Genomic DNA, 27,101 nt, shown 5'->3' with positions numbered 1-27,101 from the left:
TATCTGAAGCCTCTGGTTCCTAAACCTCCTCTCCGTGGCCGTTGGTGCAGAGCTGAGTAGCCTCGCCCTTGACCCCCCCCCCCCCCCCACACACACACACACACTAAAGGCTGCATCTTGCATCACTGAAGAGCTTGACACAAGGGGGGTGGGTCCACACACGACGCCGTCTGACAGTCTCTATTCTCCAAAGTTTCTCTTTAGAGATAAAGAAACGGTAAAAAGTGACATATTTGTGGTTCCTAAAGGACACTTTTGGAAGAAATTGCGGAACGACAAAACGAATGTTTGTACCAGACCCTGCTGTTCAGTAAAATGACTCACAGAAACAACTTTGACAAGAACATGAAAACGATTGAGATTAGAATTCAGGCTACATTTCAGCAGCAAGCAGCGCTGCCTGTGGCTCAGAACTGAAGTGATGCTAGCTCATGCAGATCGTTGAATTACCTTTTAGCAAATAACATGAAAGGCCAGCAAGAAAGTGACTATTCACACACAATTTTCCAAATATGTGCGACCAGTGCTGAACTTTTCTCCACACGGACCCAGAGGAAGGGTTATGTTTAGGATTGTGGGTTACGGTTAATCTGCGTTCACACCAAACCAGTTTCAATGTTCAGTCAATGGTACAGACGCCATCTGAGGTGGAGCGGCGCGGAGGAATTTGGTACCCGTCTGAACCAGATCACCCAAAGGCGGGCACACCCTGGACAGTGTGTCGCAGGGCCGATGGAGCTGGAGGGGTCACTATGCCGGCTCCCGGGGGCCGAGATGGCGCCGGACAGAGACCCGCTGCGGGATGGAGAGCCAGCCTGCGGAGAACAACTTTACCTTTGAATTTTAAATACTTGCGGCCAACAACAAAATGCCGCCTTGGACAAACTGAAATTAGGTGCGGAGAGTGCAGCAATGTGCCATCTTCTCTTCTAGACAGAGCAGATCCTGGAGCTTCTGCATGCGCTCCTCACATTGTGTCGTTGTGATGTCACAACGGCTCATTGATTCAAACCGAGAATCTTTGCGACAGCTTGATTGACAGCAATACTCAAAAATGCAAACGTAAAGTGATTTTTTTATTACATTGCTCTCTTTCATAAAAAAATCGCCACGCATCTAATTAGAGGAGAGCTTTAAGGCCAACACTCGTGAGTGCTGCTGTAGCCTAGAGATTTTTTTTTATCAGTCTCTGTAGTTTGCATAATTTCACTAAATGTGAAGTTGTTCTTCTACACTTTATTCTTTTTCATTTAGAACAACAAATCCATTTTAGTATCTCTCACTTACAAGGTCAATATTGTTGTCAAACATTTTCTAACACCTGATCGGTTCATTAAAATACTGTTTTTCCATATTTTTTTTCCCCATTCATTCTGTCCGTTATGTTATCAAGGCGAGGAGCCCACGATCGACTAAGAGAAGTGACTTTTGTCTTCCCCAGTGCTCCTCTTGGATGGAACGACCAGCTTGATTGCAGTGGGAACCACATCCTTCCTCAGGAGGATTTTTGTGAAGGACTCTTGATATTAAGCCGTACTACTACACTTTACACCTTACATATCCAAATTGGGTTGCTACTCTCCTCTCGGTCATCCAGACTGAGGTCATTAGTGATGCGACACGACAAAAATGCCACTGGTTCTTACAAGAAGGCAATAGCCGAATGGAAATCTTTCATTGAGCAGTAATTCCCTTTTGCCATTTTAATAGTTAAAGCCTAACTGTTTTTGGCTGTTCTCAGTGTTCTGCTGGAAATATTCAATATGCCACTTTAGTTTTTTCCATTTCATACATTTTTCTATGAGAAATTCTTTCTTTTTTGTTTAATGGACAAAGAAAAATGCAGAAAAGCTTTGCTATTTTGTTTACAGTGTAAGTGCTGAAACTCATTTTCTGATGGTAACATGAAGGTAACCATTGTTGCGTTCAATTTTGAGTTTCATTTTAAACTTCAATAAAAGTTGAAAAGTTGGACTAGCATTAATTGTTATTATTTCAAAAAGAAAAACAAATAGATTTATTTTCTAAGAATAAGTTCTAGTTTTAAGCTTTGAGGATTTATTAAGATGGGCCAATGTGTATTAAGAATGTATTTGAATTTCCATTTGCTAGCATAAACTAGCATAAAACACTTATTTGTTTGATGTATAATAATTAATTTTAAGTAATTCTATCTGTTATTTGGCTTTTTAAGACTTTTTTTTACCCGTTTTAAACCCTTGTGTGGAATTTCATGTTTTTGATGTCTCATTCTTTTCAAGTAAAAAGTACTTGCTGCATGGACAGATCATTTTATTACTGTCTAGCAATTCCTTTCTTAAACATTATTTTTCAGATTGTTTTTGCAGTGCAGTCACTCTTGACTTTTTTAGGGGGGGAATTGCTTCATTAATGCAAAAGAAGTCTTTTGTCCACAGAGACAAAAGTATCCACACAAAGGTAAAGCAAAACTGGTTCCAAATCAACCAGCATGCCGGTGTGGCGTCTGAATCTGGCTGTGGTCTCCATCATGCACGCCCTCGCACATGCACGCTTCCATGCTGTCACATGTAGACACAAACTAAAACCCTTCATCCATCACAGAACAATATGGATGCTGTCTGTCCAGTTGTAAGAAAGCGTGTCTTTCCTTCGTAAACATAAAGAAACTCTGCTGATGAAATTGCTTCTATTCAGTGCCAGGAGTTGATCCATGGCGTTCCTTTTTTTCTCTTTTCCTTTCTGTCTGGAAGTTTTCTTTCTTAAACAACTGCTTTAAAAGGCCATCTGGCCTGAAAATGAAGTGATCAGAAGTCAAAGCGCAGAAGAACACCTTTTCTACGTTGACTTTTAGTGCTGATGATTCTACTATTGCAGAACAAGCACTGAGGCTAAGGATTCCTTCCTTAAGGAATTCTGTTTCACAAACAACTTCCACTTGTGCTCCTAGAGACAAACGTCAAACTGTTCGTACTTCTTTGTCATCTACAGTCAATGTCAACAGTGACAAACGACTTTATCGTCGAGGCGACCAGTCAAGACGCTGCCAAAATATGAATAAAATTCTAAATGTATTTATATTTTAATTCAGGGCTCATTTGTAATTAATTCACCCTCAAAGAAAATCAATAAAATTCATCCATGTATTTATTAATTTTTTGAAAGTTATCTCTTTATGTTGTTTCACTTAAACTATTGCTCTTAGTTTCTTTTGTAAAAATTTTACAATAATGATAAAATCCCCACCTTTATTTACTTTAAATTATGAATTATATGATGTGGATTTTTTCTAACTAAAATATACTAAACACTATAATATACTATAGTAAAACATTTAGTCACAGGTGAACAGAAGCATAAATATATTGATTCACTTTTTAAGCAGTGATACTCATTTAAATGACCTGATTTACAATTAGACACAATCTTCCTCTTTCGGCTTCTCCCATCAGGGGTCGCCACAGTGAACAAGTCGCATGGCAAACCTGGCAATGTATTACGCCGGATGCCCTTCCTGACGCAACCTTCTCAAACCGGGCTTGGGACCGGCACAGAGGTAGAGAAGGGAACAGGGAGCAGCCCGGAGTCGAACCCTGGTTTCACGGACGGAAGGCGCCGCAAACCAGCACGAGCTAAACCGGCTCCCTTACAATTAGACACAATAAAAACATAATATATTTTAATCACAAATCCTCATCTTGTTTGGTTATTAAAAACAAAAGTTTTCACAAAATGAGATTTAAACTGAAAAAGGTGGGACTTTCATTTGTCACATTAGAAATTGGTGCATTAAACTTGAATTGTAAATAAATATTTGATACAAATACTATAAATGAAAGCTTTTTTATGAAGTTAAGATCTATTTATCTAGTTTATCTTAATAAGGTTGAGCTCTGCACAATATTTAATCCACTCTTTTGAAAACTCCAAAGGAATTTTAGTTTCTGAAAAAAGTCCCTGTAAAGGTTTGTAAAAAATGAAGTAATTGTTTTATTTTTCACCCTTTTTTGTCCTCGCCGTTACTTAGTAAACTACATCTCTTTTCAACGGCAGACTGAAACAACAGGACATGGCAAAAAGTCAACAGATCGCCTTACCCAATAAAATATCACTGTACAATAATTCACAGTGTAACAGATGACCTCTGCACATTTTTGCACATTGTTACCTGTTTGTAAATAGTCTTTAAATTATACCACCTTATTTGTTTGCATTTATGCAACATTTTTTAAAATATTTTTCTATTTTCTCTTATGTTTACTTGCTACAGAAATGTACAAACTTCCCACGTGCTGAAAATACCAATAAAGTATTTCTGTATCACCGCGATGAAGGAGCTTATGCTTCACTGATAACCTGCAGCCTGCATGTGACCAAATTCATGCATTCATGAAGGGGTTATGTGTTTAGTTATTCATCACCATCTCCGTGGTTAACTCTATAGATGGATGTGTGCATTGGTGTGCATGGTTCGATGGCTTCCTCCTTCATTAGGTATGAGGACGAGTGCAGTATTTGCGGGACGTCTCCTCTGAATTGTTGCCTGACATTTTCACTTGGCGGTTTCGTCCCGCATCTTCATCTCTACATGTTTCCCCCTTTTTTGGACTCCCCTTTTTTTTCTCTTTGACCCTAATCTTCCCTTAACCATCCCCCTTTTTTTAACTTATCTTATTTCTCCCCACCCAACAAGTGACAACAGAAAAAAGCAGCCCAGGCAACAGCACAGTCGCTGGCATTAAAGCGCCTCCTCTTTGGCAACAGACTAATAAATACGAGCTGTAGGGAGTGAGGCTTTGCGGCAGCTGCTGCAAACATTTATTGTGTTTCTGATAAAAACCCATCATAGTGGTTAAGCCGCACTGACAGTACAGAGAAGAGGAAAAAACAGAAAGAAGGATGCCGTCTTCACTGATGTCTTAAAATTGACAGTTTATTTTCCATTTATTTATTTTTTTCTGAGATCTCTGCAGTGTTTATCAAATGTGTGACTTCAAACAAAGAGGAAGGACAACATTAGTTACCCCAGACGATGAATCTCAGATAACATTACAACGGCTTTAATGATGGGAAATGAACCTTGAAGTAGACGCTGCAGAAATTTTATTGAGTGCAAGAATTCATTGATGCAGATCTCAGCTGATCCACACGACAGCAGCTGTTTTCATTTGGCCACACCATTTCTACAATCAGTAAATGAACTTTCTCCTATGTCAGAACATAATATAGTGTTTTACATATGCAGGTTTTTTTGTTTGTTTGTTTTGTTCAAGATTTCTAATTCTTTATTTTGTTGCAAATCTAAAAGCCTTATTGTTTTTAAAACCCTACGACAATAAATCCAGGAAAACACACATTTATGATGTATCTACAGTATACATGTTTGAATTTCATATGTAAACTTTGTACATTGAAATAGCCAAACCCTCCCTCGCTTGACAGACCATATTTGCGCATAACAAAAAAAGGCAATTTTTTATCGCAACGGCGATGCCGCCATGTTGGAGTCAGACGGCGTCAGTAACCAGTGATTGGTCTGAGTCCGTCAGAGTCAACATTTTTATGGTAACCACTCTGGCCAATCAGGAGTGAGCTTGTTGGATACCTAATTCTATTGAGGCATCTGATTGGTCAGTTTATAACTAACCCAAAAAATATATATATTTTTTTAAAATCTGTCAGCGAATGGTCATCCTCACCAAGAAATGCGTGACTTGACTGACAAGCAGAACGGCAAACCGAAACATCCCCTGAACCATACATCACTGCACAGCCGTGTTTAAATACACTGAGGGCAAATTCTTTCTGCCTGTCATGTGCGGGAGGCTCGAGAGCCGGTAGGACCCAGGCGCAGAGACGGGAGGCAAACGGGTTCAAGGGCAAGGGGTTTAATTATAACAAAAAGCGCTGCAGAGCAGGATGATAAAACAAAAACTCACTGTGGCGGGGCATGAAACATGGCATGAACGGACGAAGACACATGAAGACGTTAAACACACGACCAGAAGTTAATGGACCAGCACAGGAGGAAGGCAGAGACAGAAGTTATAAACAGACAGGGCAGACAAGACACAGGTGAACACAATCAGGGCAGATGGGGACCAAAGGAAGTAAAACTCAAGAAACAAGACAAGACAGGAAACCTTTCAAAATAAAACAGGAAACAGAACTTAACCATGACAGAACAAGACAGAAAGCAAAAACCAATACAAAAGAAACTCAAACCATGACACTGCCATCAGAAAGACGCTGTCGGCCCCGCTGCGCGCCAAGTCCCCAGTGGAGTACCAGGCACTCAGGTCTGCAGGAGTATTTATCAAGACCTGGGTCGCCTCCTCAATCGGGAGCGAGACGGAGACACCCCGTCTGACACAGCCGTCTTGCCACACCGCCTGCTACTGGCTCCATGGTTCCAGCCCGCGGGGATCCGAACCCGCTACAGCAGCAGTGATATGCTCAAAGCATCCACTTCTCGAGCAATGTCCCACGGAGAAAGGGCCACCGTTCGCTGGCCGCAGTTAAGCCAGGCTCGCTTTAGAAATGTCATGCCCCCATCTCCATTACATGGTTTACAGCAGAGCATGAAATATGATTGTTGCTGCTTTTGTTTTCATAATAAAACACCTCATCTGTTCTAATTTTGAATTACTACAAAAATAATATTCATACACACAACAAAGCTATCTGCTCACTAAGATTTCTGAACTTTTCCAGTCCATATTTTGCACATATTCCAGCCACTTGATTGTGGCGCTCCATGTATGCTTCCCCTGCCAGCATCTTCCACCCTGCAGTTATGTGCTGGATTGTTTCAGCCGCCTCTTTACACAGCCTACACTTTGGGTCTTGTTTGGTGTGGTAGATCTACACCTTGGGTCTTGTCTGGTGTGGTACATCTACGCCTTGGGTCTTGTCTGTTGTGGTAGATCTACACCTTGGGTCTTGTCTGGTTTGGTAGATCTACACCTTGGGTCTTGTCTGGTGTGGTAGATCTACACCTTGGGTCTTGTCTGGTGTGGTAGATCTACACCTTGGGTCTTGTCTGGTGTGGTAGAGCTACACCTTGGGTCTTGTCTGGTGTGGTAGATCTACACCTTGGGTCTTGTCTGGTGTGGTAAATCTACACCTTGGGTCTTGTCTGGTGTGGCAGTTCTACACCTTGGGTCTTGTCTGGTGTGGTAAATCTACACCTTGGGTCTTGTCTGGTGTGGTAGATCTACACCTTGGGTCTTGTCTGGTGTGGTAGATCTACACCTTGGGTCTTGTCTGGTGTGGTAGCTCTACACCTTGGGTCTTGTCTGTTGTGGTAGATCTAAACCTTGGGTCTTGTCTGGTGTGGTAGATCTACACCTTGGGTCTTGTGTGGTGTGGTAGATCTACACCTTGGGTCTTGTCTGGTGTGGTAGATCTACACCTTGGGTCTTGTCTGGTGTGGTAGATCTACACCTTGGGTCTTGTCTGGTTTGGTAGATCTACACCTTGGGTCTTGTCTGGTGTGGTAGATCTACACCTTGGGTCTTGTCTGGTGTGGTAGATCTACACCTTGGGTCTTGTCTGGTGTGGTAGATCTACACCTTGGGTCTTGTCTGGTTTGGTAGATCTACACCTTGGGTCTTGTCTGGTGTGGTAGATCTACACCTTGGGTCTTGTCTGGTGTGGTAGATCTACACCTTGGGTCTTGTCTGTTGTGGTAGATCTACACCTTGGGTCTTGTCTGTTGTGGTAGATCTACACCTTGGGTCTTGTCTGTTGTGGTAGATCTACACCTTGGGTCTTGTCTGGTGTGGTGGATCTACACCTTGGGTCTTGTCTGGTTTTGTAGATCTACACCTTGGGTCTTGTCTGGTGTGGTGGATCTACACCTTGGGTCTTGTCTGGTTTTGTAGATCTACATCTTGGGTCTTGTCTGTTGTGGTAGATCTACACCTTGGGTCTTGTCTGGTGTGGTAGATCTACACCTTGGGTCTTGTCTGGTGTGGTAGATCTACACTTTGGGTCTTGTCTGGTGTGGTAGATCTACACCTTGGGTCTTGTCTGGTGTGGTAGATCTACACCTTGGGTCTTGTCTGGTGTGGTAGATCTACACCTTGGGTCTTGTCTGTTGTGGTAGATCTACACCTTGGGTCTTGTCTGGTGTGGTAGATCTACACCTTGGGTCTTGTCTGGTGTGGTAGATCTACACCTTGGGTCTTGTCTGGTGTGGTAGATCTGAGCCTCTTTGGCTCTGGTTCTCAGGGCTTGTTCTTGAGCTGCCAGGATGAGCGCTTCAGTGCTGTCCTGTAGGCCAGCCCTTTATAGCCATTGGTAGGACTTCTTGATATCAGCCACTTCAGTTATGGTCCAGATATGGTCCAGTGGTACATCCCATGCAGGGGTTTGTCCTCCAATGAGGATCTGTCATTGCGTGAAAAGAGCCAGAATCCATAAATATCTGTTAGGGATTCTTCCTTAAATATCTAAAGAATTTCTGGAGCATATTCAGACAGGCAGCATATCTGAAGATATCCAGGCAGATTTGTTGTGTCTTATTTTGGTCATTTACAAGTTCAGAATATGACCGGAAGTCATGTCTGGAAATATCTGGAGTAAAGATACTGAAGATAAAAATCCTGTAGTATCTGTAGTGTATACTTATGTAAGTGTTGAAGCATTTCTGATGCATATCCTGCGTGATTACCATTTGCCGTTGTAGGTACCATAACCTTTTGGCCTGCAATAACCGTTCGGGGTCCTATCGACTGAAAATAACGTCACACTACGGTAGCCCCACTTGGACAAACAACGTAGCGTGGAGATCTGCTGGGGCTCTGCATATTTTCATTTCATGTTTCCTTGTGTTCTTTTCCTTCATAAGTTCTGTCTGACATTATTCTTTGTAGTGTTTATAGAGAGATTTTTCCACAACCCACTTTGTAAAAAGATCTGTGGCTGTTAGAATGAACCTGCTGCTCCACACAAGCTCTCTGAGCAGAGCAGCTGGAGTCTCCTAGCTTCGTGTTCGCAGGCAGGGAAGGGGCTTTGTTATAGTGTGTGGCCTGGAGAAGGGTTTGGACTGCAGTCCGTTCGGCTGCAAATACACTTAATTATAATTAAAACAATAATAAAGGCACGTTTAGAAGATAAACTTGCTCTATGTCTGAGATCTGCATGTGTGTAATATCTTCTTCTATGGTAGTATAGTAATTTCTCCAGACCAATCACTATCTAACACATCATCGGACCAACGAACACCCAAACATAAATGTGACGTCAGCACTACTCGAAGGACCCCGAACGGTTCTAGCAGGCCGAATGTTTACACCGTATTTTGTGAGATATGCAAAGCCGATATTCAGATATCCATATATTAAATGTATCACTTGTTTGATATGTGCCTTGCCTGGTAATTTATGTGCTCAAGATCCTTCATAAGCACATACATTTTTTCCAGACATATATTGTTTATGACAAATTTGAATTACACATATGATCTGTTAAACTGAGTTTGCTCTGCACTCATGTTTCCCCTCAAATGTTTAAAAAAAAATCAAGGTTTTACAGGTGTGAAAAGTATTTACAAGTCAACCCAAGTGTACAAGTTTGATTGAGATAAACAGTAATATCCTCATGTGTGGAATTATGCACCATCGAGAGGCATGGCTAAATACATTTAGCTGTAGGTATTGTTACAAAAACATTAACTTTTTCATGCCTTTCTAGAGAAAATGTTTGTCTGGAAAAACAGTGGGCACACTGTTTCGCAGTTCTTTCAGTGGAATGAAAGAGGCATACAAATATGGTACATGCATGGTTTCCCAGACTATGCAGGAGCTGTTTTGCCCATAATACCATTTATCCCCATTGCCCAACAATTATTGCGCCATAAACAAACTAAAACTTTCCATATACTTAATATCTCTCCTGGACGCATCACAGGATTCGGGTCAATAATGGGATAACAGAATTGACTTTTGGGATAAAGAAATTCTTTCCAATCTTTCCCAATGACAGATCTCATAAGAAGTGTGTCACCGTCTATGGAATCTTTTTTGTATATGTCTAGGACAGTGTATTTCAATCTTTTTTGAGGTACGGCACACTTTCTCCTTGACAAAAATCCTGCGGCACACCAGCATCCAAAAATTAAAAAGGAGAAACTCTATCCACACTCCCTTCAGCTTATTAACATGAAATTTTATGTAACCTCTAAAAAAAAAAACAAATATTTTATATATTTTTTCAATGTTGGTGCAAAGGCAACTGTAATTTTTGAACAAATATATGATCACAATATGTTTGATACATTTTACACATTTTTATGTTTTCTCTAGCTACACAAAAAGTGAACATGTTGAAGTTTTATTAGTTTTTCTTTTGTCTCAATCAAAGATGAAATCCTTGAAAACTTTAATAAAAATGTTTTATTTCTTTTTAGATGATTAAATTGTTTCAATTTAGTTTAGGTCACCTAGACCCACTAGACAGTGCTCTGAACCTTTTTTAATGATTTGTGATCTTCACTGGTGTCCATGGATTACATGAGATCCTCTTCACCTTTATCCACCTTTGTCATGGGAGAAAACATCAAGGTAGGGGTGGGGTCATAGGAAAGCACAAGGGTTATTTTGGGGCTTGTGTAGGAGGCATAGGGTATTTTACCAATTTTATTTTTCAGGAAAATAGAGTCTTCATGTGAAGCGATTGAACAGTATCACAGAGGCTGGACGACGTGGAAAAAAATCAAACAGCTACAAGGACACCGGATGCGAAACTTACTGTATGTATCTTCAGTGTGTAAAAATAGTGTATGGCTCAAAATAGGTTGAAAAGCACTGCTCTATTGGACAAGTGTCTTAGTCATCTTAAACTTTGATGGATTAGAATTGGATTTGAAGGAAGGATGAAAGCCCTAACAGTTTGCAGAAGCAAAAATAAGAGGGGCAAGTGTGATGGTGATCACAGGTTGGTAGTTGTGTTACAAAAAATGTGTTTCCTAAAGACAGAAATTAACCATTTTACCGTCAACTTTCAGTATTATAACAAAGCCTTATGCTGACCTTCTCTGTACTATTAGTATCTGTCTTTATTGCTGTTAGTCTAGATTATTTTTAAAGACAATTCTATATTACCTGACAAATCCTCTTCAATCCATCCATTTGTTCAAGGACGTCTGTCTTAAAGTTTTGCACTTTGATCAAATTTTCTTTTGAAACCTCACTGATGAAAGAAATTCCTCTTCTTGTGAAATGTTAAAATATCTGTTATTGTCTTGCTTTAACTGATCAGGCCAGATCATCGTATCAGTTCAATCACCTCTGCTTTACTTAGATATGTTTTGATTCCTTTTTTTCTCTGCAGGCTGAGGATGGATAAAAAGTGAATGAAACAGGCTTTTGCAGGATAAACTCAGCGCAGCAAAGAAAGCATTTGGTTCAGAGGGAGAAGGACATCGTGTGGGAGGACAAGCTTCACAACTGAAGACAAAACTGAAAGCATAAAGTGCGGGAGCAACATTGCCCAGACATATAAACATAAAGACAGAAACAACAAGTAGTTATTTCCTTTACCTGTTTAGTGTGAAGCAGACTAAAGTAAATGGCTTCACCGTCTCATCATTGACGCCTCCTTTGCGTCCCTATGTCCTCCGGTCAAAAGTCTGAGTGTCACACTCCAAAGGAGTCTAACCGTCTCATATCTTTAGCTCCGCCCGGTCAGCTTCCTTCCATTCATATAACAGAAATCCCCTCCACCCTTCTTTCACCGTACGTTTTCCGTTGCCTTGCAACCTCCTGTACCGACTGCTGTAACTCTATCCTTTTTGGACGCCCTCAAAGCTCCAACTTGTCCAGAATTCTGTCCCCCTCATCATCACCAAAGCTCTGAATCCTCATCACCCCAGCCGAAAAGTCTTGCCATGGTTCCTTGTCTCTTTCAGGATTTAGTTATGTTTGGGACCTGATCCGGGTGTACCCCGCCTCAGCCCAACAGTAGCTGGAGCCCCGCGACCCCAAAAGGAATTCAGTGGGTTCTGAAAATGGATGGACCATTATGTTTGGTTTGAGCTATTCACAACTTGATCTCATTGATGCATCCTCTTTGTCATGTTCTCAGATCATTCTCTGCCATCCACATCAGCACCATGGGGGGCAAAGCCTTCAGCACTTTTGCTGCAAGATCTTTGTTATGATAATTATAAGTACATCTGTAAGTTTTTCTTTCTTTTAATGTTTATGTCAGAGGATGGGAATGACATAAGTCTTTGACAAACACAATCAATACTTTTTATTTAACACAGATAGTTGACGTGTTCATTTAAATTTCTTTGTGCTTTGAATGTTAGAGGTTTGGTACAAAGAGAGAAAAAACAAAGAAAAACAAGAAGTGATTCATGACAACATCCCGACAGCGGTGTCAGGAGGAAAAAGCAACACTCCAGCATCCGTGCATTCTGACCTGATTTTAGAAGAACTGTCTCTCTGGACCATCTTTACCTCACTTTCTTTGACAGTTGTCTTAAATAATGGTAACGTTTGCACTCCCTAGCTCATACAAGAGTCTTGTAATGCTCAAACAATACCCTTCAGCGAAGTGAGCATTTGAATATTTGCTTCAGTAATTGTGAACAGCACATATTTAACAATGAAATGAAACTTTCTTCAGACAGCCAGGCACCTGCAAGCAGCTATTTAATTAGAAACAGAACGATTTACCACAGAAAACAACACTCCTGTTGTGGGTTCAAAGCCAGACATTCAGCTGATCAGACAAAAGCCTGTTCTGTTCTGTTGTGCCTTTCAATACTCATATCAACAAATAAACCCTTTCTAATAATGACTTTTGTTATTATGGTAATTTTCATTCAACCCCAGTGGTGCTTAGATCAGATCATTAGATCAGGCCCTCAGAGGCCCTCAGAGGCCCTCAGAGACCCGCAGAGAACGTGACATTTTATTCCACCCTTCTGCACTCCGTCCCCCGATCTGAACCCCTCTAAAATCCCCGTCCAATGGAACAGAAGACAGTGTTCCCATTCTACGTCGCAGTTTATCTTCCTCGGTTTCGCTCATTCTTTCTTTTTTTTTGCTTTGTTTTTTTCAAACAGTGCACCCTGTTCTGTGTCCTGATTGGCTGGATACCTTGTCAGTCAATCTCCTCCATGCTGCGTCTCCTCTCCAGAAACGTGGATCTCCTTACATCTACATAAATCTTCCATCACGATCAGAACTTTTGTGTTCCTGCTAAAATCCTGGACTTATTTTTCTATGAAAGTCTGAACTTTAAGAGTGTGAAAATGTTCGTGTCTGTCTGAGAAAAGTATAGAAGTTGTGTAGTATAAAACATCTGCAATCCTAGTCTGCTGATTTTTTGGAAGGTAATGTATTGATGAAAAGGTAATGCAGATATGTGTTGAGCTGCAGCAGAAGACGTACGAATTTGACTCTTTTTTTTATAATCACTTGATGCGAAACAGACATGCAAGACACATCTAGTCTAGTCTAGCACTACTAAAAAAGATAAGAGTTGATCCAAATTGAATGAGTCACCTCAATTGGTAACACATAATTCAATTAAGTTTATTCAACCTAATTTCCTATGTCTATCCAACTTAATTTAATTGTTGATTTAACTCAATTTCTTTTGTTTATACAACTCAAATTAACATATTTATGTAACTAAATATCATATATTCATCCAACTCAGTTTAATGTTTGTCTAACTTTGATACTTGTGATTTTACAACTTAATTTAATATATTTCATATGTTTTCTCACATGTCAAATAATTTATATTATTGAGCCGAATGACCCAGCAATGTTATGCACTGTGGAGCTGAAGATCAGCTTTTGCTAACTCTGACTTTAATTTTAGACCATTCAACATAATTCAGCACAAGAGGTTTGGTCATCTTCCCTCTCACTCATGGCGCAGACAGAAAGAAATTCAATTCAATTTTATTCATATAGCTCAATATTTACAACAATAGTCATCTCAATGGGAAAATGGGAAACATAACAGGATAAAATAACTAAGGGCAAAACAGAGAAAAATAGCTAGACAACAAAATGCAGAGAGAAATCCACTCTTAAACCCCAATCCATCCAGACAGGCAAAGGGAATGAAGGGTATCCCACAATTCCTTGCGCTGCCAGATCTGACAGCAGGCCCAATCATAAATATCAATATATTTCATTTATTCTAGGAGCAAAATTCTGGCAAAAAAAAAAACGACCTCAAAGTAATTCCTATTTTATAAAACACGTTTTCTTTAAAACTATTATGATTTTAAGTTGATGCAAATGTCATTGAGCAATAGTCCTGATAGCAGTGCGGCGAGTCTGCAGTCGCTAATGCGCCCTTTCCATGTACGTCCAAACATTATGACGCATTGACAGCTTCACACTGAATCTACACCTACTTATTTGAATTAATTTGAATAAAAGTTAAATGTCTATGTCTGAAAGATGTGTGTTTTTTTACGTTGACTGACCTCAAAAACATGATTTATCTTCACCAAATGAATAGGTTATGTCAATGTAAAAAGGTTTATCTTACAACTACAGCCTAAACTCTTTTTAGAGTGCGCACAAACTTCGAGATGCGTCAGGAGCTGCAGCCCTCCAAAGTCTTAAAGGGACAATAACGGGAGAACATAGACGTTTTGTTGGTTTGCTTGTGTTTTTGTGATGTATTAGTAGTAATTTTCCTGACTTTTCTTCTTTGAAAAACCACAGAGAGAGTCATTTAGTTAATATTTTATTTCATAAGTAGTGTTTATTTTACGGTCTGATTACCTAAATCAGGTGTGTTTTGCCTATGCAGCAGAGTTAGTTCAAAGGGAAATAAGAAACTAATCCTAGAGGACTAGGCCCCTGCATCTTGAATCCTGTTCCAGAAGTCTTTTTTGTTTTTTTTCGCACTGCAGGTACTAAAGACTCCTGCCTGGTGTAGTAGTTTCCAGTTTGATCCGGTCTTCAGGACCCATACATGTGCAGGAATGTCCTTGATCTTCATCAGTGTAGCCATTAAAAGCAGCAATAGAATTTTCTGAAATCAGCCACGCAACACAAAATATCCTCACAAAGCCTAATGTTTTATAAGTATTTTTTCTTCAGAAGCCTCTATGAAAAGGTTGTTCCTGTCATACAGCGTTTAACTTTAAGCACAGAACAACATTTTAATACTGCAGTGGATTTTAAAAACGGGAATTTAAGAATGTACATTTAAAACAGAATGGCAATTGCAATATCTGTATATTTTTGTTTTTCTCCATGCTCTGTCTCACCTGCACCTTTCTCGCTGCCACCAACTGATTGAGGCCAGCTGACCCTTACTTTGCTGATCTTCAGGAGTTTAATAAAAAAACTGTGGGAATGAGTTTATACTTTAAAACACATTTGGTCTTTACTATTGGATCCTGTTTTGATTATTGTCTTGTTGGCTTTTTGCCTCTGAACTTGTTTTATTTTACAACTGTTGCAGACACTCTGAGCTGTGGGTCATTAGAGTAGGGGATATGTTTGGGGACTGTAGGGTCCCAAGACACAGAACTACCATCAGTTTTTCTCCTGAAATCCTATTTTTTTGCCCAGTTTCTACACACACATGCACACACTGCTCAAGGGGTCTCTGGAGTCTCAAGACTCCTCTGCAGAGGTGGGCCTGGTGGGGCCTTCGAAGATAGGACCTTAGACTAGAGCCCAGGGATCCAGAGGGTCATGTCTCTGTCCAGGTTGGAGCCTGTGGTCTGCATGAACTCTTCCTCTCCAGTCAGGAGGGTTGTTGTTTCATTCCCCTCGGTCCCAATCTTTGGGTTAGTGGGACATGGAGGGTTTCACTATATGACATTAGAAAAATGGTGTTTAAACTCGCACTGACCCAAACACACCAGCTCAAACACGGTTGTTGTATATGTGAAGAAAATGCCTATAAAATCTGTATTCATCTGTGTGTTTCGGGATACATGTGCATATGAGTCGGTATATTTATCCTATACAGCAGACTGTGAGAAAACGAATCAAAATGTGTGTTGTACATAAATGTGGGCTTTTTTGTGCTTGAGTTAGTTGTGTTTGTGCAACAAAAATGGAACCCTTTAATGTGGAGCCTCACATAACTGTTGTTGCCTGTGTTTATGTTTTCTAGTTTAATATTCCAATTATTTGGTTTCACTGAACCTTCTACCTCTTCCTCTCTTTCTTCCCTCCCACCCCACTCTCTCTCTCTCTCTCTCTCTCCATCTGGTCCAGAACCACTTGGATGAGAGGTGAAACAATACAAAGTAAAGGCGTAAGGTCCAAATGTCAGGATTCAACTTCAAGACCGCGAGAACCTTCATCTACAACTCAGGATTATATAACAAATCTATATTGTGGAGACTAATTTGTAATTTTGTAGATAGGTAAATAAATAATTACTGTTCTGTGTAACGTCTTTTGTTTTGACTTCTGTATTATTATTTTTTTGTTTCAGCCCACTGTGTCTTAAACAAATAGATGTTAGGCGATCCAGAAATGTTTTTTTATTACTTTGAGGTGAAATCATTACCCTGTAGTAAGACGCTCATTTATGTCACTTGAGTTAAATATTAATAAACAAAAACAACTTTGGAAAACAGCTAAAACTGGATTTTCTACTATTGAGTCCATTTATAAAGCACTGGTTCATAACCGCGGATGACTTAAAGCAAACGTTAAACTGAGCTTGATCTTTTTAATGAAATATCTATCCAAACAGATGTAACAACGTGAGTATAATTTAAAATGATGAACAAAAGACTAAGGAGAAAGACAAGAATGAAGCAGAGAATCAGCTCACGCTGAAAAGTACGACTTTAAACATTAACATGAACAAAGACAAATGAGATAAAGAAATGAATGAGCTGTACAATCAGTTTTTCAATCCAATCATTTTGCCTGAGGGTGTGACTGTTGACATTCAAACATCTGCGGTTTTTCTTTTTATGTTTTGTAATTCCTAATAATCTGTAATCCACAGTGTAAAAACCAGACGGAGGGCCTGGAGCTCTGAATGTGGTCAAACACCTTGTAAATCCAGGGCTGGCTGAACTCTGTCCTCCCTGAGGCGAGGGAAGGTGTAATCTCTCTGCAACATCTGGCAGAGGCAGGTAAAGGAAGCATCCCGGCACCCTGCTGTCTACAGGCTGTGGACTCATTTGTCAACAGAAGGTCCGTCTGCTCGTCCAACAGGGTCAGTTTGATCATGCGTGTCTTTTAATCCTCCTCATCCAAAAGCAGAAATCTCACAACCATCTTATTTTTAATATAAATAGTCTCCAAAGGCAGTTAGTCAGACATGCAACCCTCTACACTTTATGACACATTTGTCAAACTCCAGGCCTCAAGTGCTACACATGTTTCCCAGCTAACCCGCCACTGTAGCTTCTTATAGGCAACACACACTTATTTATGTTTTATGTATTAAAGGTGACAGTAAAATAAATCTATTTCACCCAATATTATCCATCAATTCCAGTTTTCAAACTCGCTTCATCCCTCTTAGGGTTACAGGGATGCTGGAGCCTATCCTAGCCACGGTTAAGTAAAGGTAGTCGCCACCCCATCGCATGCAAATGTGATCCACCTTCTACTACTTTACTCACAAAGGAATACATAATTCACTTCACCTAGCATTTAGTACCTAAAGCTGATCTTCACAGTCACTTGAATAGTTTCGTCACTGAGAAAATAACAATTACTGTACATCCACTAAACAGTTAAATCTTTTGTAATCACCATCTAAGCTCACGAAGGATTGATGTTCCAGAATAACTGAGCACAAAGAAAAACTCGTGATTGCTTTCGTGGTTATCTCGTCACAGGAGAGTTGGTTTGCAAAACAAAACATGGTGAAGCTGAGGGATGCAATTTCTCAAGCAGGTCAAGCGCTCAGATTTATTAATGCTAACGCTTAAAACCCTTTATGCACCTTGTTTGTTTCTTTGTTTCCAAAGAAATAAAGGGAAAAAATAGGTCAATACCATCTAGCTTCACCTATATATACACACACATTAACAACTTTTACACTTTTGGTCTTTGCTCCGTTCTTTTGACCAAATAAGAACAAAATCCATAATCTGGTTTGGATGATCCAAAGTAATCTCTTATAACTACAGGCTCTACTTAAAACTATAATCCTTCATCTCTGCAATATCCATCTCAATTTTCTGTGCAGGCAAAAAAAATAGTTATTCTGTTCCCAGAGGGGAAGATTAAGTAGGAGGTCTCCATGGCTCACAGAGAAAAGATCATTAGCCTTGATCAGATTGATGTGGATCAGCATGGCCTACACAGAACATCACTCAATCCAACAAAACAACTAGTCACTAAATATATCAGCAAAAAACTAAGGCCAGATGCAGATTTGAGCCATGTTCCTTTTCACGGTCTGTTAGTCTATAACATATATTTCAACCGCCATTAACAGTTACATCTTCAGATGCAAATCAAAACAACAAAACATCACTACTTTGTTAAGTCATACTTTTAAACAAAATATCAAGTTCTGCTTCGGTTTATCTTTTCATTCTGTGAACAGACAGTGTGTGTGGCTTCATGGTAAAAATAACTTTGATCAGAAGCAAATCAAAGTTGGTATAGAAGTGAACATCATCGGCCATTGTTGAAGCTCAACGACCACCTGGGCCTTCAGAAAGTTCAACCTCATCAGTCCCCATAGCAGGGCGGTGCAGGCCGTGTCCCGAAGTTCCACCATCCTGCTATTTTTTAGCCATCCCTGCTCTACTGGCTGCTGATTACCTGACTCAGGTGTGTTCAGTCAATCAGAACTTGGAATCGCCCAATCCAGCAAATCGTCAGGAAATACAGAGAAGACAAAGAACACGAGCAGCATGGCAGGTCTCAAAGACTAGTGTATGGTGGCTCTGAACTACAGTCATCAACTGACGAGACCGGTGACGGAGGAGGAACCAGGCCTTCTGAAGTACCAACTATCCTACTCATTAACACAAAGAAGCCTAACTTTCAGAGTGAAGGGGAAACAATTTGTTTGGATTTTTTGAAAACATGAACAACAAAACTGAACATGAACAAAGAAATAGTGGTTGCTGTGTTTATAGAGAACTCAATGCTTTTACTACCTTTATATAACATATTTAGAGACAAACTGACCTTATTGTTTCAAAATTCTTAGCGACTATTGCTGTATTTTTTATATTATACTAGGTTAGCCTGCAATTCCGCCTGTGCAACGCTTGTGTTGCAGAGGGACGGACGTCAGATGCCTGCAAGGTAATGTAAACATTCGGATTGATTAATGAACTGTCTATTTCTTTGTGTCAGCGCACCGCAGACGCACCGCAGACGCACCGCAGACGCACCGCAGACGCACTGCAGACGCACCGCAGACGCACCGCAGACGCACCGCAGACGGAGCAGTGTAACTTAGCCTTTATGGTTTGTAGACTGGTGCGCTTTCTTCTATGGAAGGATAACATGAACAAAAAAGGTTGTAGAAACAGAAACTGACCCATTTGAAGATCTTGACTGATATGTTGACAAACATGAACTACTTTGGGATTTTCAGCCATAAACTGCTCCCAGTTCATGAACAAATGCCATCATCGGTGGAGACCAATGCCTAGCTACCAGTTACCAGGACATCAGCGGTACTGACATTCAATCAGGCACAAACCGACTGGGCTTTCTCCCAAAGAAAACATCAGGCCCACTGACAAATGCTTACAATTTACATTGACTATATAGATACTAGCAGCTTGAAAATTGAATATGTTTCTTCATAACATTGTGCGTTTATTAATATTTTACCGGGACAAGTTCCTTGGATTGGAGTAAAGATTGAGAAACTATCACAACCAAAACGTTACTCCTGATTTCCCTGGCTGGATAACACGGTGTGAAAGGCAATCCATCACCTCAAACCGATTAAAGGCGAAATGCAACTCCAAACATACAAACGCACACACACACACGTCCACACACAAACAAACAAACAAACAGCAGTTAACTCAAAGAAGCCTGTTTCTGTATCTGATGCAACTGACAAGCAAACTCAGTCATGGAGGTAAGCCCCCCCAATCCCCACCCCCACTGCACAGAGGAGACATTCAAGTCCCAACAAACAGACGAGCAAAGAGAGATCTATCCATGAAATCTCATCTATTTAGCTCTGGCTCAGTGCCACACTCCAGGGCTTGCGGTGTCCCCGAGGGGGCCCGACTTGCAGCGTTTGTTCACTTTTGTTGTAGGTAAGACTTTGAGCAAAAAACTAAAACAAAAAAAAGAACGACACTGCATGCTTAGATACAAAGCTATTTCCTAGGACAGTTACTTCAATGCTAAAATGCAGAAATGCTTGCATTTGTCAAGAATTAAGGTAAAGCAAGAAAAAGAAAAAAAAAATTGGCAAAAAAAATATTTCTTTTGGATAAAGTGATTTAGGCCCCCAGGAAGAGTCACTTGAAACCGCAGTCCAAACTGACAATGCCCCTCCCCAGTAGGAAGGCAAGGTGTTGAGAAAGCCACTGGTAGCACCAGCCACTGGAGCAGCAGTGCAGGGCGCTGCACAGCCTGCAAGCAAAGCATTGGCCTTACCTTCCACAGCATACTCTTCAGCTTCAGGGTCCAAAGGAGGTGCATGGGAAAAAAGAGGAAAAGAGAAAAAGACAAGGGTTAGGGGAAAGTGTAATCAAATACAAACTGTTGTCAGCTATTTACATTTTTTAAAAAGAGTGACAGTCCAAAATCAAGGTCTAAAGTCTCAAAGCGCATTTATATAGTTAATTTACTTATAATAATGGCTTAATACTATATACACAAGTGTAAATATACCAACAAAAAACATTATTTTATGTTTTTCATAAAGAAATGGTTCTGTATGTAAACAAGTATAAAATCCTCCACTATCAAAAAAGCTGTCAGAACAGTTGAAACATGGTCTCTTTTGAAACTTTAACAGATTCCTTTGCCTTTAGAATTTCTGTTTTATTTTTTGCTTAACCTGTTTTACATATTATTATTATTTTTATTTTTTTGTTCATTTTCCTGGCGAACGTGAAAATTGTATTTTGCACACAGTGTGGAGTTTTGTGTTTGGTATTTTGTATAAGCAATATTTGTTAATAAAGTTGATTTAAAAAAAAGACACAAACCTTTTCAAAATAAAATAAATGCATGCAGCAAAAAAAAAGGCTCAAAGTGCAACACAAAAAGAAGCAAGAAAAACATCAGACAAAGCTTTATTAATTATAATGTTATGATTCAATTCAGTGTAAAAGATTAAAAACTTTCAATTATGGTAATTTTTTTAATGATCTATCAACAGACTATATAAACATTCCCCATCAGCTGGCAGAGAGATAGAAGGGAGCTGACTTAAGCCTTATAACTGCAAACACCCACAGCTTTTTTTGACAGTTAAAGGCAATTTCAGCCGGGTCATTCTGAACTGAACTCAGTTCTAAAGAAACACAATAGCCTTTGTACTAACATTAAAACATGATACGTAACAACCAGTATGAGCCCAATAAGAGTGAAGAAAGAAATGAAGAAGCCAGGAAGAGTCTTTAGGACGGTTTTCACACCAGCGTCTGCCATGAGAACCTTATCAAGCCAGAGCTTTGCAATGTTTATCTAACAATAGACCATGAATAACCAGTGACCTGAAGCTGTTCTTATTAACAAAAAGTGGGCCGTCAGTCATGGGAATATGGATTATACAAGGATTATTGGGTATAAGGACACAAAGCCAACGAAGGACAGAGCTGATGAGGTTCAAATGTGCAAAAGATAAACTAGAGGTCAATGAAACGAAAATAGCCATTCAAGACATGGTCCAAAGACCAAGCTACCTAATCTAAGGTATTGTATATGTTGAATTTAACAAACTGAATGTGCTTTATTCTGCTGGAGGTGCAGCTGTATTACAGACTGTTTGATGTTTTATTGTTTTACAGGACTTGTGAGGCTAAGTTCACGCCGCCCTCAGCGACATGTCTTCAAGCGGTCACTTCCAATAAAAGGTTTATGTAAACACGCGTCAATGCGCGCTTCTGCGTTCAAAACTCTCATGTTCAAACGTATCTACACACATTTCTGGGCTCTACGTACAAAACGTCCACCCATGAAACACACAGAGAAAGTTGTTTGAAAATTGATCACAAAGGAGAAATTAACAATTCCGGTTTGAGTCTGACTGAAATTCCATGAGTCCAGAGCAAGATTCCCTAGATTTGCAGGGCTTCAACATTTTGCACCAAGCCTCTTCCAAATGTAGGTGGTGGACTAGTAAACAGTTAAAGAAAAAGAAGAAGCCCCTCTGTAGTTGTTCAGTGTGAACACTAGACAACTAATTAAACGTCTAAGAACCAGTGTTTAGCGCGTTCTTGAACCCGTGTCACATGTCTGTTGTGAACGTAGCTTGATGTGTAACCTACACAAACACAACTCACTACAACCTGTTGTACTTATATTTATAGTCTTGTAGCCATTTCATGTTTTGCTACTCGACAACAAAAGCATTTTTATTATCTGTCTTCTATCAAATAAATAAATATAATAAATCATTTGCCAACTACTCTTGGAGGAAAAAGAAAATATAAGATAAAACTGTGTGTCTGAGTATTTTGTTATTCAAATCGTAGCGAATCAGGAGCACATGAAAACAAAAGACAGTTTCAAACAGCCTTTAGTAGCTACATACAAACTAGAATTAGTGGGCCAAAAGCTTCTTGCTCTGCTACATTTTGATGCATCCACTCAAAGACAAACAGATCCATGAACGTCTTTGTTTTCCTCGTCCTGAGCTGGAACCTGGATCTAAACTGGACGGCTGGATAGCTACGATGTTGCTCACCATTTTTGTTGCACCGCTAATAGAGTGTAAACAAAGCGATCATGAAAAAACACGCTCAGGGTTGCTATTATGCCGATAGTCCCGCCTACAATCCAGGGGTGAATTTCTGATGAACTGCTGCCGCTCTGCAGAAACTATTACCTAAAGAATGACACAGGACCTTGGATTTAGTCTAAAATCAGCATAATGATAACTAAAAGACCACAGGGAACACTTTGAATTGAAACTTTGGATCAAAAAATGATCAGAGTGGGACTATATTTCGAGAAATGACAGGCAGCTCACTGATTTCCAACAGTCTACATCTTGAAAAGTGGTCTCTATGGTGAGCTTGGCATTTGATCCGCTGTTGTGGCTGCTGGGTCTAGATCTCCATTATGATGCAGCATGGCTGATAGTACTGTAATGCCAGTGTACACTCCACTGGTTCACTGCGCCTGTCTTGCAAAACATTTCAATCCGACTGGTGTAAAGCAGTGGTGGCAGGAAAAGCATGCAGCATCCTCAGAGGGACCTGTGTCACAGCAGTAGAGAACTAATGGAAAAGAAAAGATGCTCAAAAAGGTAAAAATGCAAAGAAAAAAACTGTTTTATGTATGATGTAAACCCTGAGTCGTCTGCATCACTAAAGCTGCTTTTAGCATTAAGATTTGATGATAAGAGCAGACATTTTACATTTTAAAATAAAGCATTGAAGTCCCTGTATGGCTTTAAAATAAGCAAGTCAAATAGATTTCTCCCAACGCCCCAGCAGAGCTCCTGAAGAGGGATTCTCTGGAATGCACTTTCCACTCATGCATAAAGCCTACATCTGCTTATAAAATATGTACTTTCTGTTTTCCATAGAAAGCATCTTACATTTCTAGATAATGATATAATCCATACGTACATGTTGACCTCTATACCTGTTGCATTACTGCTTAAAAATATTGAAACGTCTTCACCAGGAGAGTTGGCTCAAAATGTTTTTCTTCTGCTTCAGCTGATCTGAAATTAAATCAGCTGGTTGGTGCTTGTGTTAGAAAACAAAACACCTTTTTGTTCTAATAAAACACTGAGTGCTACTGAAGCAGAATTAGGAATAGTGGCAACTTCTCTTAGCATCAACCAAGCTAAAGAAAGGGGATTTGATGCAGGTGTGGAGGAGGACGCTTTTGCTTCAAAATCACTGACCAGGACTTTTCATCTCCTCCTTCTCATCTCAGATCAGAGCTTTTTTTTTTTTTTAACTGTGCCACCTCAAATGCTTGTTTTTTTTCTTCTGGTGAGCTGTGATGGAGGATGTTTCATGAACAGCAATGGTCTGCTTGTGTCATCACTCGCTGCAAACGCCTCCTTTTCATTCATTATTCTACGCTGTACGCAAATCAGCTTTGTCATTACAACCCATTTGAACAGCAGGAGTACTGCACAATAGTTTAAGATAAACAAAAGAAAAATGCAATAACATTTGATAAAGTTGAGGCTTCAAGCAGGAATCCAACAATGACGCGATGAGCATTTCAAACTAAGGTGTTGCAACAGAAAAGGCTCCGCCCCTTTCTGGGCTCAGACTTTGACCTCGGTTTCTTTGAGAGCAGCCTTATTATCAGAGCAGAGCTGTGGAGCAGGAGGGGAGAGAAACTCGATCTGATGAAATGCAGAGAGACCATTTAAATTTTTAAAAGCGAGTGTGCATGCAGCCGGTGGAGATGCTAAAGTCAGAGTGCATGTCCTCAATCTATTTCACCTTTATTTGCCTTTTTTTCTAAACCAATGGTTGCAAGTCTGCAATGTTGGCAAAGCACTGTGCAAATGTACATTATTTCAGGGCTTATTGTCTTAAATTAGAGCTCCCCGTGGAGTCCTCCTAGGATGCAAATTGGGGTTGGGGAGCAGGTTGAGCTGTTTCCTTGTGTGTGCATTCGAGGAACAGACATGTTGCAGCTGATGGTGGGAGGCTGTGAGCAGGTAAGCCGGTGACCCTGGACACTTCAGAGCCAAATTAATTGCATTTAATCACAAGGTTGTTTGGTTGCTGCCACCCATCAAGAATCCGTTTTTCTTCTTTTGTTTCTGCATGGTTCTAGTTTTTATAATTTGGCAAAAAAAAAGTATCATCCCTTCCTCTCTGTAATTATATCTGAGCGTATTGCAACATTTATTTCACATTTGATAATAAATAAATGTTGAATCCTAAATCTTTAATGACATTCCCCTGAATAAATCCTTCTGGGACATCCCACTCCACTAGTCACAACTGCCCTCATGGGTGAATACAGGCTGTCAGGTAGAAACGGGTACGCAGGTGACCCACACAACATTTTAAGATTGTAGACCACTCAGTGAGCCTGTAAGGCGACAATGTTCAAACACATTTTTTTTAACCCCCCTAAAGCCCACAGACTGAACAAGGAACCCGTTAATGCTGTTCATGTGACAGGTGTGGCCTCCAATCTACACCTGTAGAGTGTAGTTTGTGTGGGCATGCATTTGTGCTTAACCCTTGTGCCATCTTGTGGGGTCCAGATGACCCCACCCTTGCATTGGCGTGTTCTCCCTACCATGACAAAGGTGGATAAAGGTGGAAAGATTCCATGTAATCCATGGACACCAGTGAAGATCACAAACCATTGAAGAAAAAAGGTTCAGAGCACTGTCTAGTGGGTCTAGATGACCCAACTCCCAGTGGTAAAGTGCCTAGGACAGTTCAAGGGTTACAACATTTGTGTGTGGTCAGTAAGCAGTGTGCACACCTCACTACCCACTGGTGTGCTACACAAAGGACACCATACAACAGCATCACCGGTTCGTCATAAATGTGTATAACTTGCATTATTTTACAACTACTTTCCAATACATTTATCACACGCAGAAAAATGGGACCATCCATTTTCATGAAACCCCTTGAAGTGGCTGCACAAGCTTCAGGGGGAAATGCAAAAAGAAATTCTGTACTTCCCTAAGTATGTGCTCTTGTCTCTGACCCTCCACGGATAACCCAAAAACCCACAGCATCTGTGCAGAGTATTAACCCCCGTAGGGTGCATGTGACCAGGCTTTAAAGAATGCCTTAGCATGAGGACCAATGAGCTATGGACCCATGAGAAGCAAAAATGTCTTGGTCATGTTACGACGTTGTCATACATGTTCAATGAATTCATCTTAAACATAGCGCAGTTCTTATCTGAGACAAAAATAACCTTTTAAAACGTGATTGGCAGATTTGTCGCCTCTATTAAATAAAAGACACACGAGATACAAAATAAGCAAATAATAACAGAAAAAGCTGCTTAAAACTCCTTCAACTGGAAGGAAACAAACAGGAAGGACAGCACAATATAATGACCAAAAATGTCCCCAATGTCTTTGGGGAAAAAATAGAGAATTTTTAGACCTAAACCTCACCGAGTTAAAACAAATGAACTATGCACTATTATAGTTTATATTATTCATATTTGTCAAACAACTGTGACATGAACATATTTAAAGCCTTTAAAAAGATTTAGCTTGTCTTTCTTCACCATCTGACCAGCATACACCTTGTCCTTCCAGAACAAAGACATTCTGACCCAAAACTCTGACTTAGCCACTTTGGAAAACCATCCTTCAAGTTGTAACCACTGACACGTTTTTTTTCAAACTAAGTAAGTGGACGCTTTAGATGAGCTGTTTTTTGGAGAGACATGTACTGTACTGTACCAAGTGGTCATAGTTTTTACCATTCAATACTTAAACCTATATAGTGAAGCAGATTATTAAAATATTCCTGCATTTAGTGCTACAAGTACAAATTTATCTTGGATGCACCATGGGGTACTCTCTTTCAGAAAAGCATGTTAGCCACAAGAAAATCCAAGATTTTAAAATATATATAATATACATGTGATGTACAAACAATAACATTCTGAAGAGACCCCTCAAGTTTAAAGGAGGCATTTTGTGCATTAACAGACCATTTTGCTGAGACTGAGGCAATTAGACTTTGAATATTTGAGTGTAAGGCCACCATCCTCAAGATATCAATTAGATATCTTCATCACATTCACACATTACCGGACAAAAAAGATAAATCAATCCATCTGCACTCACACACTGTTTTAAACTTTGCTGTTTTAAACATTCGCTCTCTTTTAAACAAATCTTTTATCGTGAATGAGCTCATTTTAGACAACAATTTAGATTGCCTTCTTTTAACAGAGACCTGGCTGGGTGCTGATGCTCCTGTTGTTCTCACTGAAGCTTCCCCAGTAAATTTTAACTTTTTATTTTCTACCAGGGGAGATAAAAAAGGCGGTGGCACTGCATCGATT

The 27,101-nt window shown here is 40.0% G+C and overlaps 1 protein-coding gene across 11 annotated transcripts in view; it reads right to left on the bottom strand.

Moving 5' to 3' along the window:
• nrxn2b (neurexin 2b) overlaps positions 1-27,101 on the bottom strand; it is an 806,770-nt gene that overhangs the window by 634,915 nt on the left and 144,754 nt on the right. For all 11 annotated transcript variants that reach the window (XM_078936626.1, XM_078936632.1, XM_078936630.1 and 8 more), the window contains exon 3: positions 20,550-20,570. In XM_078936626.1, coding sequence (XP_078792752.1) covers positions 20,550-20,570 — 21 coding nt within the window. The remainder of the gene's footprint in view (positions 1-20,549; positions 20,571-27,101) is intronic.

Source organism: Oryzias latipes, chromosome 18 (genome assembly GCF_053564925.1).
Source record: "Oryzias latipes strain Hd-rR chromosome 18, Olatipes_Hd-rR_3.1".
NCBI classification, from domain to species: Eukaryota; Metazoa; Chordata; class Actinopteri; order Beloniformes; family Adrianichthyidae; genus Oryzias; species Oryzias latipes.
The sequence above is the reverse complement of the archived record's forward strand: the minus strand, read 5'-3'. Positions and strand labels throughout refer to the sequence as shown.